This window comes from Botryllus schlosseri, chromosome 5 (genome assembly GCF_051294905.1).
Source record: "Botryllus schlosseri isolate E-star chromosome 5, Bs_hap1, whole genome shotgun sequence".
Taxonomy (NCBI): Eukaryota; Metazoa; Chordata; class Ascidiacea; order Stolidobranchia; family Styelidae; genus Botryllus; species Botryllus schlosseri.
In genome coordinates this window covers 12,171,380-12,190,080 of record NC_137240.1, presented here as the reverse complement: position 1 = coordinate 12,190,080, position 18,701 = coordinate 12,171,380, and the positions used below count along the sequence as shown (strand labels likewise).

The window sequence follows — 18,701 nt, the reverse complement described above, 5'->3', positions numbered from 1 at the left end:
AGTCCTCAGGCAGATTTTGCCTGCTTGCATCACTTAGGCTACTCTAGTGCAGGGGTGTCAAACTCAAGTTGTTTAGCGGGCCGCATTCAAACCTTCAGAACATAGGGGATTAGGGGTTCTATTCAAGCGACACGTTTATTCGCAAACAATGGAATTTGCAAAAATACAAATATTGCCTGGTTGAATATAGTTACAAACCGCTAAAACAGGGGCTCTTACGACGATATAAGCATATTTCTATGATCCCCTTGTTTCAGTCGTAATCTGGCGTTAACTCTGCGTATGCGTTGGGAGGAATACAAGAGATTTAACTGTAGACGTGGCCGTTGGAATTCGGTTCATTTAAATCGCGATTCGTTTTCCTCTGATGGTCGGGAACCTTTTCAGTCAGAAGTGATACAGTAGTGCGAACGCAGATATTTGAATTACATTTTTGTAACTACTATATTCTCCATATATTCATGCATGCAACGATTTCACATTGGCGTTTTCGCTTCTGTAAATAACTAATTCTAGGTCAATTTTTCCATAAAACTCTGAACTCAGTGTTCTTCATTTTGGCTTCCCGGAATTGCGTGTCAATGTCACCGAATTTTTGCTAATACTGCTAGAGTGAAACCACAAAATAATAGTTAAAATGTGGCCTATGCACATATTTTACCTTTGCTGCATTGAGGGATTATTTAATAGAAGTTTCACGGACTAAAAATCTCAACATTTGTTAGAAATATGCTGGATAATACAAGCATTTTTCCATCAACTCGAAATTTTTTCGCGGGTCCGATAAAATCGTCTGGTCGTATGTCTCACACCCCTGCTCTAGTGGTTATATATCTTTGTACTACATCCAATTCTACTTGAAAAATTTTTAAGGAAATAATAATACTTTTTTACACTTTGGATTTTGTAAAGTAGAGAGTAGTATTGGCACATGTTTCTATCACGTTAAGAATAATTGTCATGATAAATGTTCAAATAGCCTCACACTCCTTGCGAAAAGAGTGTGTATTCACACCCGAAGGGCGGAGAGGAGTGGTACAAGAAAACATAACCTAACTAAGAATTATATAACGGTCATAAATCCTACGTGCCTATACGTGCATACCATTCTACGTTACAATGAGCATGCAGAATTTGGATTAAAATGTTGTAGGCTAGGCTACTGTATTTATACCGCGGTTTAAATCTGAGGTACTTTCAGGTTTTGTGTGTCATGAGTACAGTGTCGTTCAAAAATAACTTTTTTTCCGGATTCCAGTCATTCACTGATTAAATTGTCAGGTTACCATAAAAACCGTTGCACGCCAAATTTGGTTCAATTCTAACAAGTATATAAGCCACCGCAGAGCCAATTAAAATTTTTAATTTGTTAGAAAAAATGTTTTAAAAATTTCATAATTTCCTATCAACCCCCCGAAATTGTTGAATTATCTTCAAAGACGATGCAAAACAAATTTGAATCAATTCCAACTAGTAGAAGCGGAGTTATTTGAGATTTTCGTTGATAATTCTCGGATTAACTACCAATATACACCATTCCCGAAGAATCCGACACGGCTCGGATTTCGTGCTAATGCGTGAGCCGAACAAAGCGCAGATGGTCGGAGTTTCTCATTTAGCTGTTTAAACAGTATTTACCATGTTTGTCGACTAGCCCTACCTGCGTATTCGATTAAGTTGACCGTCGCAACGCTCTATTTGTAGCCGGACATGCTCCGAAGCTAACATCTGCGCATGAAAAAGACGCCAAACCTGATATCTGCGCACTAGTTAGGGCATTATATGTTCAATGCTCATATAGGTGCTGATATCTGCGCACCATTTGTATCCGGACATGCTCCGGAGCTGATATCTGCACACCAAAAGAACTCAGGCATGGTCCAGACCTGATATCTGCACCCTATTTGTATTCGGACATGCTCCGGAGCTGATATCTGCGCACTATTTGTATTCGAACATGCTCCGGAGCTGATATTTGCGCACCAAAAGAGCCCGGGTATGGTCCAGACCTGATATCTGCGCACTATTTGTATTCGGACATGCTCCGGAGCTGATATCTGCGCACCAAAAGAGCCCAGGTATGGTCCAGACCTGATGTCTGCGCACTATTTGTATTCGGACATGCTCCGGAGCTGATATTTGCGCACCAAAAGAGCCCTGGTATGGTCCAGACCTGATATATGCGCACTATTTGTATTCGGACATGCTCCGGAGCTGATATCTGCGCACCAAAAGAGCCCAGGTATGGTCCAGACCTGATATCTGCGCACTGAATCGACCTAGACATGCTTAAGACGTGATATCCGCGCTCTAAACGAAGCGTGACCTTTATATGACCTCGATGTCTGCGGTTTTTTGTGATATCTGCGATATCTGAGTATATCCACAATGATATCTGCGACATCTGCGATATCTGAGTATATCCACACTACTGATATCTGCGATATCTGCGATACCTGCGATATCTGCGATATCTGAGTATATCCACGGGGCCGTAATATTATGATGCAATCGTTATTATGACGTAATAGAAATGTCGACCTTCACTAGTTTCTATTGTGTAATCGTATCACTTCCTGAATGTATATACGGTATGGCTATGGCTACTATAACATTGTGCGGATGGTGTTAATGGGACTTTTAACAGAGAAAACATGCGGGGACTTGAATCCGTGTTACCCAAACGCATCATGCGAAAGAACTGCTACTGGATCTAGGTGCGCGTGCCTGCAAGGATATACCGGTACCGGAATCACCTGTGCAGGTAGGGAAATGTGGTGAACGCGTGATATCTTTTTTTTGGTTTATGTGGCCAAAGAGAATGCAGTTGATTCGCAGTAATTATTCAATGAATGGGCAATGTTCACTCCATGTATCACGCTCACCACATGAGTAATTGAGTATGATCAAGTGTTGTTGTGAAACAGGAGGTACATCTATCGTCGATATAATCTACTATATCGTCAGTATTGTATATGTTTCATCTGGTGGTTAATGTGTGTCATGACAAGCGTAGGTGATAATGAGAATACACCCACAATGATGAACCGATATGGTATTGTGATTCATTCATTTATTTATTTATATATTTATCATTTCAAAACATGATTGGAGTACGGGACAAATCGCCACCTCTGGCATTAATTCAACATGAGAAACATTTAATCCCTGCTCGAAGAGGAAATGACTTTTGTAAACACAAAGGTTGTCGTGGTGCATTGGAAATACAATGCTGTGACTCGTTAAATTGTTTTACTTTCCGGAGGTGAAGATTTTGTTGTTACCTGATGTAATTTGGAGTGTTATTCAAACAACATACCTTTCTTTGTAGTTCATCAAGAATGTCATCAGCTACAAGTGCTGGTTGGCAACTAGGTAACGAGGTACTAGGAGAGTGAGTACTCAAGTAGCTTTTGCCTACATGTAACACTTGCTCAAGGAATTAGGTGTTCAGACCATTTCTGCTTGATGGGTTTTTAGGCAAAGCTACTTTTTTTTTACGCTTTGGATAATGAGTGGAAAGCAGTTCTGGAATATGCTTGCATCACTTTTTGAGTGAAATTCTTATGACAGCTAGAAAAAGAGCCCTTGCCCAACAGTCACTGGATATGTTTTCGAAAATCGCTCCTAGTTTTAGTATTAGATTAACTGATAAACGTATAAAACCCAACGACCAAATCCATTTTTCAAGCTACTTGCTTGAGTATTTTCCAGGTCATCATTTCTACATCTACTAGTAGTTTTTACATGTCCTCGAAATTGCTGCTTTACCAATTGTGCAGACATTCACATTGGTACCTCCACTTCTACTACTGAAGAAGCAGTGCTGTTTGCTGCTGAGATCACTTATCGAAAATCAGCGTTGTAACCAAGTCACAAGGTTCTGAGTCGCAAGTCAATCTCACTTTTATAGTTTTGAGTCCAGTCAATTCGAGTCATTGTCAATGCACCACCGAGTCAAGTCCATGTCATCTAGTAGAGGGCCGAGTCCGAGTCATAGTGTTTTGACTCGAGTCCGAGTCTAAGTCAGTACCGTATGTTCACTGTTCAGTTTTCACTTCAATCACTTTTTTCAACTCTGCTCTAGTGATCTAAAATGGCTCGCATGTCGCATTCATAATGGAGTATGATTCCTCAGTCTTAAGAGTTTCTGGCACTATTTTCCAAGCATCAAGACTGATAGACGCAATACCAATAATGTGGTAACTTTACTTTTCTTCCAAGTTACAATGGAATTTCTGTCATGGCCGTCCTAGTCTCGAGTCATTTGACACATTTGAAAAGACGACTTGAGTCAAGTCGAGTCACCAAGAAATTGCGACTCAAGTCATTACAACCCTGTCAAAAATAAAATCAAAATTATGGAGCGTAGAAACGTCACGTACAAACTCATGGTTCAGTTCGTCTGTCTGTAGTCTGATACTCGGTCCCTTGATATAAGTAGTTATTAAATACTTTTGTCAGATGTCAACGAATGTCAATCAGCAAGTGGCAATGCATGTGATGCTAACGCAGTATGCTCAAACACTGCAGGATCGTACACGTGTACTTGTGAACAACCTTATACCGGTGACGGGAAGGTGTGCTCGATTACCCAGCCTAATGGCAGAGATGGTGAGAGTTTGAAGATAAAGTTCATATACTTATGAAATGAGTTTACAACTCATATAATTCAAGTGGCGCATTTCCTGTTTTGTGTTCTAGCAAATGCGCAATGCACTCTTGATGCAATGGACGTGATATTTTTCGGATTACTAATCTCCATTTCATTCCATATTACACCCATGTCCAATGTCCATCTTTGGCAGTGACTCAAATTCCAAACCCTAATCCAGTTTTGTAAATCCGAATCCAATATGAATCAAACATCCTCACGCCTAGTATCTTCAACTCCAATTCCAAGTTTTGTGTCTTTTCTACTATATTTGGGAAGCTTTCCTGTTAGCATAGCGGCAGAGCGTACACCTCCTCAATTGTTAGGTTGTTGGTTCAAGCCGTCGGTCCGGTCAGGCTATAGCATGTCCTCCGTCTGTTGTAATTTTGGAAGATTTTGCAAGATGCTGGCGTTGAAATATAGGACACTTGTCGCAAAATTACTACTCTATTCTCTTACTTAGTCATTCACGTATCGATTTTGCATAAATCCAACTTTTGATAGCTTGCAACGGATGCCAAACCAATTCGCACTGCTATACAGTAGATGAGTCTGAATATGAATGCCGGTGTAACCGAGGATACAAAATGCAAGACGAAGGCGTATGCACAGGTGGACAATGTTATCTGATTTCTATGTAAGCTTTGTCGCATGTAGAACATTTCTATTTTAGGGTACTGCGTGGAAAACACTGTGAGGATTAGGGATGTTAGCTACTCCTTCAGTGAGAGTTTTGACGGTTCCGTTAGCTTTTCTCGAGAGAAGTGTGAAAATGGTATGTTATCTATGATTCAGCAAACATTTGGTCAGCTTCCGTGCTGTAAACACGGAATATATATGCCTTCATATAATATATATTATATTTCATGTGTAAATATGCCATTGCTTTTGATCCTGTAGGTATATAAGGCGGTTAAAGTAGCCAGCGTTGGTACAGAGGTACAAGTAACAACATATATTTCTGCTCCAACTGCAAGTAGAACTAACGAATTCCATAACATGTCAAACCACTGCAAGTCGAAGTAAAAAATGAAGGATTAATCCTTACTGAAACAAGTAGCTAATGACATTCGGTCGAGGCATCACATATTTTTAGCAATTGAGCGGAATCGCTAGGCGAATCTTCGCGACTAACGGAAAATTATACCAGAAATAGGTTCGATTTTCCAAAACATATTCAGTCACCATGATATAGGGCTATTTTATCTAGTTGTTATGACAAATTCACGTATAAAATTGATGCAAATATATCCCAAAATTACTTCGTAATTGATTAAATCTTCAGTCCTAAAGTAAGAAGTTTGGCCTACGAAATTGTGAAGTAGAAGTTGAATTACCGTAAAAACATACCCACTCGAGCAATGCAACTACGCAACACAAAATTACGTACTGACCACCAGTAGGTATGCGTGGCATTATTAACTACCATTAGTCAATAAACTAGGCACAAACTGTTCAAAGTGACAAATGCAACGTTAATTACATATTTTATCCTGTTTATAAAATAGGACGGTCCAGGGCATCGATCACGTGTATGGCTGAAGAAAACGGGCTCAGGTTCAATCTATCGTTCAGGTTCAATCTATCAACGTTCTACGAAGTATCCTGCAGCGATAACGTCAGCACTATTGCGGCGGAGGTAGAGTGGCATGTTTCCTTCGTCGATGGTCATTGGTCAATCGACCATACTGACACAGCCGCATTTCGGGCATTGGGCATGAGGAAGAAGGCTCTGTCTTAATAGTATTATCAGAAGTGGTTGTAGTGTACAAACATAACCACGGGGGTAAATAGTGAAATTGAGCAGAACATACTCGAGTACGTTGCATTATGTCCTGTGTGTCGCATTGCATATTGTGACTGGATGAGCGAATGGAAACAATGGAACCGCCGATTATGATTGTAGGAATAGGATGTTGTATATTTTGTCCTTGATGTTTTTGCGGCACATACTCCGACTCGTGATATACATACACACGATCTGTGCAAACACATACCATTCATGCTTGATGTGCATATGTGCATATGGACAAGGAAGGTGCAGATATAGCCTTGTAAGGTTCTTCGAGTCTTGCAACAGCACTCTATGCTATCCTGGAAATGTTGAGCGCTAAGTAGGGAATCACAGCAGTTTTACTGATCAGATCTTTGGTTTGACCCGGGCAGGGATTGAACCCATGACCTACAGACCGGGAAGCTGGATGCTCCACTGTTATGCTATCTTGTCGGCTTTATCTAGTGACTATTTCCTAGTAACTATAATGCTGAAGCGTTGTTGCCCATGTCACAACTTCTTTTCCTTCTTGCAGTAATAGTTCCATTAATGTTTCGTCACCTCAGATAAATTGGGACAGCAACTCGAGCAACGAAGTGGAAATAGGAATGTCCCGTTTGACAGTAGCCGTGTCCGCAGGGAGTGGTCTTGGGGACGAGGATCGGACAGCTTTCGTGAATGCGGTTACGGTCGGTGCGGAAACGATCCAAAACAAATCGGATGTTGTGAGTTCAGTTCTGGGGTTTCGTGGAATATATGATGCTCTGCATTATGGTTATGAATGGAATCGCCGAAATTGTAGGAAATTATTTTCCAGCATGATTGCCTTATTGTGCTATTTACAGAGTGTTCTCTACTTTCAATAGTTTTGTCTGGCAAATGTGGTGGGTGCTAATTGTACCACTACACCTTTGAGGAGTAAATAAATCCGTTTTCATAGGGTTACCACTTACCATACGTCCTCCTGTAGGAGGATTTGTCTTCCTTTTTGAGGAAATTGAAAATGTCCGCCTAGGACACCTAAATATCCTCCTTCACAGCTGTTACAGCTAGGGTAACGGACAGGGTCAACTGAAAAAAGGCAGAAAGGACGTGAAATAGGCAATACGGACGTTCGAGCGGGTCATTCGGGAATCTAATGAAAATGATGACCTTTTTTTCCAGTCAACACCACAAAAGTAACGTAAAAAGTGGGTAATTCGGGAGTCGAGTTATGGTGGTAACCTTTTTGTCGGTAAATATTTCAGAATGAGCTACGTTTTCAATTTCGGTCTACTAATTTTCATTGCTTGGTAAAAGTGTCCTCCCTACCCGATTCCAAAATATGGTAACCCTAGTTTTCGTCTGTTCAACAGCTTAATCCTTTTGCGACCCGCGCTACTGTGGATTATAAGCCAAAACCCAATCTTTTATTGCAATATGTGGTGACCGAAGACATGGAGATAACATATATAGATATATATATATACGTATTTTATAAACTGATCATCCTCAATAACCAATTTCTCAAAATTAGGGAAGACAGTGGTGCTGACCATTAGAACGGAACGAAAATTTGAATATGTGAGCAGCGACCTGTTAATAAATAGATTTGCTCATTCTACTTTTGGTTTACTTTATTACTGTGTAAAACTTGCCTTCTTCATGTTCTTTTGTGAAGACACAATCATCAACATAATTTACTGTTATCTCAAACATTTTATTAATTTGGTTGCTTTACTTATCGGCTCATAATTTAATAAATTGTGTCTATAATAAAGATGTTCGACACTCAAACAGTAATACTTTCCTTTTTTATTCCAGCTCACGGAGCAGACACTTCGTCAAATCGTAGTCGCCGCTGACTCGGTTACCAATTCGTTTTCCGACGTGGCGAGTAAGGGCTATCCCAATACGACCAACGTAACTGTGTTGGAGCAAGCGGCGAAGTTACGTCATTCGGTGGAAGTGTTTTCCGCAAAAGCGTCGTTGGCAAAGGCAGTCGTCAATGTGGTGACGCCGAATATAAGAGCGCAGGTATGATTAGATGGGCTCTGCATATGTGTAATTACTGGGGCGATTATTAATCACCTAAAAAACAGATGATTTCGCACTAAATAATCAAAATTTTGACATTTTCGGCGAAATTTTGCGCTAGGGTATTAAAATCAGGCATTGTTGCGCATATCGTTAAATTGTGGTACATTTCTGGTAGGGACTGTCTGTCCTTATGAAGTGATCAAAAGTTCAACAGCAGAAATTGTTTGCAGGCACCATTGGATTTCATTGTATACTGCCGGAGTGCTAGCAATAAACTTTGTGAACAATTTTGACAATTTTTTGACCTAACGCTACAATTTTGACTTTTTTTGCAATGACAGAAAAATTATCGCCCCAGTGATAAAGCATGCCTTATTGACTGTACAAATTCATATGCTGTATTTGTATACATTTAGCGCATTGTATTAGACTGAAGTGTTAATGTTTTTAGACTTATCCCATTTCTAATCGGACAAAATCAGGCAAAACCTACTTACTTTTTGCACTTTGGATTTTGAAATTTAGAAGGTAGTTTTGCATTGAGTTAGAACCACTTGACATGACATAGGCACTGTATCATAGTACCTGAATACATTTTACTATTGGTCGAGTCATCAGTCAAATTGCGTTAGTCGCGATACATCTTGTAATTTCGGAAATAGCCGTCTACTTTCAAAAGCATGTGACCTCTCGATCCAATCTACCTTTTGAAACTACTTCATCGAGTACTTTTTAGAGGTCTCTTTTCTGCTTTCACTCGTAATTGAGTTGAAATCGCCGGCAATACTTCTACTTCTAATTGAGTAGCATCACTGGCGTGGCAGCATGTGCTGCCGGCCATGGCTCTCTTGAAAATGCCGCCCCCCTAGGTAGACCGCATCAAATTTCGACATAGATTGATGTTCAAGTAATCTTGTCAATAGGAATAATTACAAATAATATGCCGCTTCTCAACCTCACCGTCTCGACGTTAATGACGCCAAAAATAATAAAAACAAGAAATAGCGAACGAATGTATTGTACAAATAGAACATCAATGGCCGCCTCAAAGCAAAAGCAGCGATAATATCCTCAAATTCAAGTTTTTGAACGTAGTCTCTTTCTATAGACAGAATGGATGGAGCTGATAGCCGATCATTATTCATGATAGAACTAAATATATAAGACTTAATCAGTTTGAGCTTTGAGAAGCTCCTCACACAGCTCGCAGTTGAAAAACCAATGTTCAGATAAAGTTTCAGACACGAGCATAAATACGGTGTCGAATCAAGTAGCTTTGCATTAAACAACCACTGTAAAACATCAAACATTGTTGCACTACGATCAAACGTGGTTTCACTGCCCCGCACCAGCCTCTTAACCCTTTTAAAATCTCTAGTTGAACAACTTCATATGATTATAACTTAATTTGTGTTCGTCCTAGAGCAGTGGTTCGCAACTTTTTTTTGGACACTCCCCCCTTTAGGATAGTGAAAAATTCCGCGCCCTCGTATCGTCATATTACAAGATCCAACCGGGATGCTAGCAACCCTAACAGATTGTTTGATGGCATGGAAGGTTATGACTGTTGATGAGAGAATTCAAAAATAAGAAACTGGGTCTATATATAGAGAAACACGCGTGAATTGGAGGTAAATCACGCATAGCGCGAAAATAATTCATTTGACCGATTCTTCGCGCCCCCCTTAAGATGCTTTCACGCCCCCCCCCCCCCAACGGGGGCGCGCCCCCCAGGTTGAGAACTCCTGTCCTAGTGGCCTCATATTGGTTTGTACAAAAAGCTAGCAATCTTCTGCTTTATATGATCCCTAATTCGAGGTATAAGGCATGACAATTTTCGCAGCTAACTCCAAAAAGTCCACCTCGTCGTCATAAGTGCTTCTAAAAGCGCTGGTGAATAAATTGTGAATTTGGCTTTGCAGCAGCGCGTGGGAATTCAAAAATCCAATTATATCATTTAAGTGGTGAATGCGGTAAGTGCTTCTAAAAGCGCTGGTGAATAAATTGTGAATTTGGCTTTGCAGCAGCGCGTGGGAATTCAAAAATCCAATTATATCATTTAAGTGGTGAATGCCGGTAAACCTAGTTTCAGCTTCAAGTTTAAATCTGTCCTATGCTTGAAACATGCATCGTCTAAATTCTTCAACAACACTGAGGCCAGCATCTTCTGTTTGTTCGCCAGACATTCTCGTTTTTCTGCGAACTCTCCGAACAATCGGCCGTGACGGCTATTTCGGAGTGATTCCATCGCCATGTTAACATATTAATTCGTGTTTTCGGAATCAGCGCGACACTAGCTTTCGATTGAGACCTGTTTGATTAAATTTTAGCTGACGGGACGCCAGCTATAGGACTACCAAGCACTCTTCTTTTAGCCGACTGTCTACACGCCGCGCGAGATAGTGTAATGATGATGCGTCCGGCTTCTTGATCGGTAGGTTGTGGGCCCGATCCCCGGCCGGGTCAGACCGAAGACTCGAAAACTGGTATCCGCGGTTATCCCGCTAGACGCCCAGCAATCACGGAGGAGAAAAAACGGGGTGCAGACTAGATGACCTTACTATAAAGTCCATATCGCATCTCCGTCGTCAAAGCATCACGATGATGCAGGCATCTCTCTCACTGTGCAGCCTCATTTTGCCGCCCCCTTGGAACCTGCCGCCCCTGGCGCAGAGCCAGAACCGACAGGTGGCCGCTACGCCACTGAGTAGCATTGCTAACTATTTTAATCACCTCTGAAAGAGACAAAATATCTCAAAATATAGATTTCAAACTCTGTATTACACATCTTTTCTACCGATGGCTGTTAAATGTGTTTGAAAAGCATGTTTTACAATAAGTAGGACCAACTATCTTATTTAAAAGTAGAGAGAGAGAGAATCTTTATTGGTCAACCGTTCAAATCAAAAACATACATAGTAAAAATGAAATTGGGCGGAATGTGATATGATAAGCAAGGTATATAAATAGAGGTCTTCTGTAGCCAGGAATAATTTGGAGCACATTACTGAATACTATGTGTGTAATCAAGATTATTCGTGCTAGAATTTTTTGTCGCCATTCTTTTGCTTTAGGTTCAATCCAAGCTCAGCAACACAGCGAAAACGTACAACTACACGTCGCCCACGATGCGCATGCAAGTTCCAAAAGAGGCGTTGGAGCAAGCCCGCGCAAAAGGAGTATCGAACTCCGACCGGCTCGTATTTTTGGAGTACTCGGGGAAGTCGCTCTTTCAAAGCTCCGAGAAGTATTCCCGGGTAACGACGAGGTCCGAACGTTCCGGGGGCTTTAGAAAATTTGTCATGCGCGGTCGTGTTTTAGGTTCTCACTGTGGAGCTGGGAATCGGTTCGAAAATAGTTGGTCTTGAACACAAAGTAGTTTTCAAGACGGAAGACGATATCGCTAATAAACCCGTTCCTGGGAAATATCAGGTGAGTCACAGTACCGACCCATGCAACATCGTATGTTATGCTTGGATTACCAGTTTGAAACAACTCAATTTGTAAGTGTGGCTCTAATTAGTTGTATATAAATATGAGAGGTAAGGCAATTCCTGTTCGAAATTTTAGACTTACATCCAAATCCAGAATTAATTTGTAACTTTGTCAAAAAGATGCATGAAATATGGAAATTATTATAAATTTCATGTCCCGATTCAAATTCTTAGCCAGTTTCAAAATAGTCTTATATCCTGCTTAAAAATTATGTTTCTTTGCATCTCAATCTTTCCACGTACGCTACAGCATAATTTTTAACGCTGCTATGTTGACTCAGATACTCAGATGATTTGTTCAGTTGGGTTCGTAATTAAAATTTCATCAGATAGGAGGGTGTCGAAACGACTTGGAGTAGCCTTTGAGATCAGACACTCACCTGGGCCTAGGCGAGGTAAAGAGGAGGCATGTACAAATTGCACCGTGAATGAAAAGTAAAATATGTTCAATAAAAAATTTAAAGGGATAAGCGACAAAAATGTTATTTTAGTTTGATTTTTTGTTGCAAAAACGATCTCATGTTCGCCTCCAAGATGTGTTGATTGATTAACCCTCTCATCTCTTTGTCTCGGTAAAGTTTTCAGTCCTGCGTCGAACAGCAGGTATTTCAATGTGTCTGCGTATTTCTTTCTAGACCGTTCGAGCGAAAATGCGATGCTGTTATTACGTACCGGAGACATTATCGTTTTCGCAAGAAGGATGTTACTTGATGGGTGACGGTGGTAAGCGGCATTGTGCTTGTGATCACATGACCAGCTTCGCTGCGTTGCTGGTGAGCGTATTTATTTTCATAGCTTGTCTTTTTTGTGTTATCTTCTGTTACTTTTCATTCTGGTGTGCAGGGCTCTTGTTAACATGTTCTTTTATTTAATATCTGTAGGCCACGGAGGGTGTCTGATTGCAGGACTATTCCAAATCCTTTTTTACTCCTTCCTATCTTTTCATTGTACTGCATTCATGTAGTGTTTTGAATTGATGAAAGTAGTGATAAACAGAACTGTACTGAACTTAACTTGATTCGTCACTCTCGATATTGGTAATTTTATTTCCATCAAATCCATGCTAGGATTATTTTGGCATACTTGCATTTTCATCGGTTGACTACGAGGTATTCCGTTGCAAGCATATCCCAAATTAATTATCTACTCTACAAAATCCATAGCGTTCAAAGTAAACAGTTTTGTGTAACAAACTGTTAGGTAGGAGTGTAAGCAGTCTGAACGCATAACCACTAGAGAATAACAACTAGGACAAACCTAATTGAGTACTTGTAATGAGTAGAAGTACCTTGTTATTGACTACCTCTGAGTGTTAGTTCTATAGGTGCTATTCTTATTGTATATTGATATACTGATATATATGCTGGGAGATAAGTTCTAGCAGTGAACACGAGAATCCAAATTCTCTAGGCTTTCGATTTAGACATTCGATCTTTGATACGAAATGTGCCAATTTGCTTCTATTCTGTAACAGGATTACGAAACCGTTGATGACAATGTCGTCCTTTCCACCGTGACGACAGTAGGATGTACCCTATCAGCTGTTGCTTTGGTAGCGGCTCTGCTGATACATCTCAACGGTAGAAGGAACCGAGAACGGAAACATATCAGTCTGTCGATCAATGCCAATATATGTTTCGTGCTGCTTTTGGTGTACCTGGTGTTTTTGATTGGGGTTTCGCAAACCGACCACTATCGCTTGTGTCTCGGAGTCACCGTCGTTCTGCATTATCTGCTGTTGGCGTCTTGGAGTTGGACTACAGTGTATAGTTATTCTATGTTCCACTCTTTGGTTATGGTGAGTGTTGTTTCTTTATACATTGATTGTCCATACTCTCTTTGTAACGTGATGGCCAGTACAGAAATAATTCGCATTTTTGAGTGCCGTATTCAACTCTATTGCTTAGACTTGCACTAATTTCGTTGTTATTGTTTTTATTTCTACTTACACAGTTTCTAACCCCAGAAGATTGCTGTCGCGAATATTTCCTAGTAGTTTTAGTAGTAGGCTACTATATGGAAGAAATTGGGTTATTTCTATGGTTAAAGTCGCACATTTTCAGTTACAGCTGTCTAGTGGTAGCAGCTAGCAGCTATCATGCAGATGGAAATCTATTTGATTTATTGGCCAAAAATGTCAGGCTCTTTGTTCTTTTATAATGTCCATATTTACTTATAGACTCTAGCAAAACTATTGGGGCGTCTGTCGTATTTTTGATTGTATCATTGACTATTTTGATGATCTCCGTTCACAATCAAGTTATTGCCATTGGCAGAATTCAATTTGTTTTTGTTGTATGCAGCTGAATTCGTCCAGAATGGGAAATCATTTTTTCAAAAGATCTGCCGTCTTCGCTTATGGGCTGCCTTTGATTATCGCCGTTGCAACTTTTATCGCCGAATACGTAACTGGAACATCGGCGGAGATTGATAGAAGTGACGGAGGTGAGTTTGAATTTGCAATGATGTATGGCGGCGATGTTGCTATGTATTGTGATTTTATTGTAATGCGCGAAGTTTAAGCAGATTCTGGAATGATGGTTGATCATGGATATATGGCGGCGAACATGTGCTGGCTGTCTGGTGACGCGTTGAAATTCGGATTCATCTTGCCAGCTGGGATTATGCTCCTCGGAAATTATTGCGTGTTCATCTACTTGGTGTTTTTTCTCGTCAGACAACGGATCAAGGTGTCTTCGTGCTATAATGAAGTGACTCTGTAATGACTAGTGAAATCGGCAGATTTACAATACAGATTTAAAGACGTGTTAACCAGTGTTGGGATCAAGTCACTACCTTCAGGTCACGAGTCATTTCGAGTCATTGCACATTTTGACTCGAATCAAGTCGAGTCAATCGATTTTCGAAGGTGACTCGAGTCAAGTCAAGTCACTCGATTTTTGGAGGTGACTCGAGTCAAGTCAAGTCAAGTCACGAGTCAAGTCACAATTCAAGTCAAGTTGCCCTTTCAATGTATGAGGCATGATTACGTCATTGCATTTTACTAGCTGTCTGAAATACAGATTGAGTGGTCTTTGATTCTGAACCGATGAACGGATATAAAGGTAAACATACACACAAGAAGACGCTGTATCGCTCACAAATGCGTAGAACTGTAAAACTACGTAACTAATTGCATAGCCTCAGTTTATAGTTCCCAGCCAAAATAGAGAACGAATTGATAAGATGCAATGCACTGCCTATTTAGGAATTGACATGATACAATTCGAGCCTACGCCAATGGTTGAGGACTACATGAACTAAATTCGAATTCAATTTCAATAAGACAAGAGGTTTGGCTAAGGTAATCACACAGAACAGAAACAGACATTTTGCTATTAAATTACTTCACCATACTAGTTTACGACAACATAAGCTGTAAGCTTCAATAACTTCGTTAGCGGTAAATTTGTTTGTGAGAGAACAATGGAGGCTCAGTAAAACGCACTATCATTGAAAGATTGGTCGCTCTCACGGGCTACACCAGCGTTTTGCGAACAATCTGACCATATGCAAATGAGAGAGATTTTTATCGACACCGATTAGTTGATGACTTGACTTGAAAATCGTTCATTTTGCTCCGAGTCACGAGTCAATCCACATTTCTGATACGCCGAGTCAAGTCAAGTCATTTTAGCTAAGTGACTCGAGTCAAGTCAAGTCATACGAAAAAGGTGACTCGAGTCTGACTCGAGTCATCCCAACACTGGTGTTAACGACATTGTTCCCCCGCTGACAATTTATTTGGAAACAATATAATATCAGTCTTATTAAGCATATTAACTGATAACCGTTCAGAGGTGTTCTCAGTGTCGAGGCTCAATCTCAATCAATCAATCTCACATTTTATTTTTGTAGAACATAAACTAGTGATATGATGTGCCTGCCTCACTTATATGAGTTGAAATGAGCATAAAAATTGGGCGAAATAGAGCCTGTATCACGGTAATTGAATATATTTTGGAAAAATTGTATCGATTTGCTGTGTCGTTGCAAAATCTACTTTTTCACCCTACTTCGGTGCTTTCAGACGTTCATTTCCTAGTTTTACTCAAAGTAGTTTTGATATGTCCCAAAAATTTCTATTTTTAATTGCATAGAGATGTACATTACTTCAACTTCTACTTGAGAGCCGAGGCTTACGATTGAACCAACTCTGTATCTAAATTATGCTTATTCCAATGGTCTACTTCTCCACAATGATGAAAGTACGTTGCAACTCGCCCCCAATGCCACATTAAAGAATTCAGTATATGCTGATTTATCGTATTTTGGTTTCACTCGCAGATCAAGGACAAGACTTCACGAAAGACCTCTTCTCGCGAACTTTGTGCTTCTGTATCAATGGCGACTACACTCGGCTTGACTTGGATATTTGGCTACCTGATGCTCATCAGCACTGATCACATTTATCGCAACACCATGGCCTGGTTATTTACGATCACAACCATTGTACAGGTGTGTGGAAATGTACAGATAATGTTTCGTATTAATGGATTCGAGCAAACTGACTGGAAATATACCTCATTCTACCTAATTGCAAGTCTTGCAAAACCGAGCCATACGAATTCTCTGTCGGAAATCTAGATATGAAAATTGTAATAGCATGTATCGTAGCGTTAGAATATTGAAAGTGGAAGACATTTTCAAATTTGAGGTAATGAAATTTATGCATAGCTATCATCAGGGTGAACTGCCACTATATTTTGGTAATCTGTTCAAGATACCTTCAGATACCCACCAACATCATACCAGATTTTCTTCTAACTTGTCTCTGTCTGTGCAACACCACTCTACCAGTCTAGTACAAAATTCGATCAGTTTTATTGGTGTCAATGTTTGGAATAGGCTGCCACCTAATCTCCGCAATTTAGACTCTTGTGCTTTTAAAAAACAATGTTTTCATTCTCTTATCTCTAACTACCACTGAATTGTATTTGCATTGTATTTCAAATTGGTCCATGATACTGTGTCTTATTTTTCCTTTCGTTCGTTAGTTTATTTTAATTTCATTTTTTATTCATTAGTTATAGACTGTGAAAATTGCTCCTGTCCCGGGTGGCTCGGCTCTGAAGACTATGTCATATCGAGCCTCCCGTCTACCTTGCATGTCACATTTCACTGTTACATTTGCGTAGTGTTATGTTGATATGTAATGTATACAAATAAAGATTCTCTCTCGCTCTCTCTCTCTACATATACCATATTCTCCACCTGTTGTAACATGCTACTGACCAGAGACAGAGCGAGAGAGAATCGTGCAAATCAATAACATACATTACAAAAATGCAATTCAGTGAAATATGTGATAGCCGACAGGGGCTTAATAAAGCCGGGCCACCCGGGCTTACTACAGTAGTAGTTACACTCAAAACTTACATTCACTTACAATAATACAAATGTAGACAAAACAAACCAAAAACACATCATGGGAATAAAAGAGTAAGCATTGCATGAAGTGATATATTTTATCAACGGAAATCAAGATGAATCAAGATTTAGTTTTTACAAGCTTCCGTTTCTTGGTTATCAGGGCATCTTGCTGTTCGTGTTTTCAATCATTCACGGAGCGGCACTTCGGGACCGATTGTACACCTCGTTTAAAAACAGCTTTTCGACAATCCCATCCATGAGGAAGAGGGTACGATATAGAGACGGTGATGGGCGTCAATAACTGTCCCGGTGTAGTTATAAGTGTTTTGCTTTTCCAGACCTTACGGAATACCAAGAAAAACGTGACTACAGTCTCGACGAAAGACGATTACAGCACGAGCTCTTCAAGGAATAGCGACACTAACCTGGAAAATCACTGTTACGTTAACTCGAATAGTTCTCTCACACTTGGTAGCACCGATGGTTGTGACGATTCGACAATTTAGTAGACACGAGCATGTTTTATGTATAAAACATCGTTATTATATCTAATATTATGCATATTTATATTTTCAAGACCACATTTCTTATTTTAACATATTCTAGTCGAATTATAAAGTGAAAGAGGATCGTATTAATAGTTTTTTATCCTGCTTTAGTGGTGTAAACCAGGGGTGGCCTACGGGGCGCCCGCAAGAGCCAGGTCGCCTGTAAGGACCAGATTAGTCACCCTTCGTGGCGGTAGCAAATATTATAATGAGAGCTTTGGATGTCGAAGTGGAGAAGGGTTCCATGTGAACAACAGTTGTACATGGGTCGGTCCAACCCAAGGAAAGTGCGAATGCAGTGTTTGAATGGGGCTTGCCCCAAAGAGTCCGAGGGTTTCAGTAAATATTCCCAAACCTCGACTCGGAGATTGGTACTTTGGCGTCCTGTGCGGGTCGTGGAAACCCTACCCAGTGCTCATCCTGTGAGAGTGAAGAAATTCAACGCGCACGGGTTAACGGTGAGAGCAACTTATAGCCCTTCGCATCATAATCAGTACCCAAGAAGTAGCTCTTGTTTCCAAATAGGTTGGTGAACTCAGGTGTAAATTGACAACAGAATACAACCTACACGTTGCTAACCTGTTATTGTGTTTGGTATCCGTCGAAAGTTAGAAAGGTTTCGAACAGTAATGATTAGTAAAGCCAGTGAATGAAAGTCCAACTTTTACAGTGGCGAAGATTAGACGGGTAGGAGATAATATCTTATCACGAGTAGTGTGACTTTTCACGGTCAGGCTAAAGATGAGGTATTCTCAAGAATGCTCGTGATCGAAAGGGAATTCTAATATACACATCCTTGAAAAGCTACCATACCCTTACATTACTAAATGTACTGTGTG

The 18,701-nt window shown here is 40.2% G+C and overlaps 1 protein-coding gene across 9 annotated transcripts in view; it reads left to right on the top strand.

Moving 5' to 3' along the window:
* The window catches only part of LOC145439720 (uncharacterized), a 40,039-nt gene extending 22,091 nt beyond the window's left edge, over positions 1–17,948 (top strand). For 6 of the 9 annotated variants that reach the window (XM_080317291.1, XM_080317293.1, XM_080317292.1 and 3 more), the window contains 15 exons: positions 4,465–4,614; positions 5,159–5,266; positions 5,328–5,429; positions 6,163–6,293; positions 6,995–7,153; positions 8,232–8,444; positions 11,522–11,704; positions 11,769–11,879; positions 12,577–12,714; positions 13,416–13,739; positions 14,245–14,386; positions 14,468–14,631; positions 16,229–16,399; positions 17,475–17,582; positions 17,653–17,948. In XM_080317291.1, the coding sequence (XP_080173417.1) occupies positions 4,465–4,614; positions 5,159–5,266; positions 5,328–5,429; positions 6,163–6,293; positions 6,995–7,153; positions 8,232–8,444; positions 11,522–11,704; positions 11,769–11,879; positions 12,577–12,714; positions 13,416–13,739; positions 14,245–14,386; positions 14,468–14,631; positions 16,229–16,399; positions 17,475–17,582; positions 17,653–17,820 (2,372 nt within the window). In that variant the 3' untranslated portion in view covers positions 17,821–17,948. Of the gene's footprint in view, positions 1–2,647; positions 2,765–4,464; positions 4,615–5,158; positions 5,267–5,327; positions 5,430–6,162; positions 6,294–6,994; positions 7,154–8,231; positions 8,445–11,521; positions 11,705–11,768; positions 11,880–12,576; positions 12,715–13,415; positions 13,740–14,244; positions 14,387–14,467; positions 14,632–16,228; positions 16,400–17,474; positions 17,583–17,652 lie in introns of all 9 variants that reach the window. The other 3 variants (XM_080317295.1, XM_080317294.1, XM_080317299.1) reach the window with 3 other exon arrangements.
* The last annotated feature ends 753 nt before the right edge of the window (positions 17,949–18,701 follow it).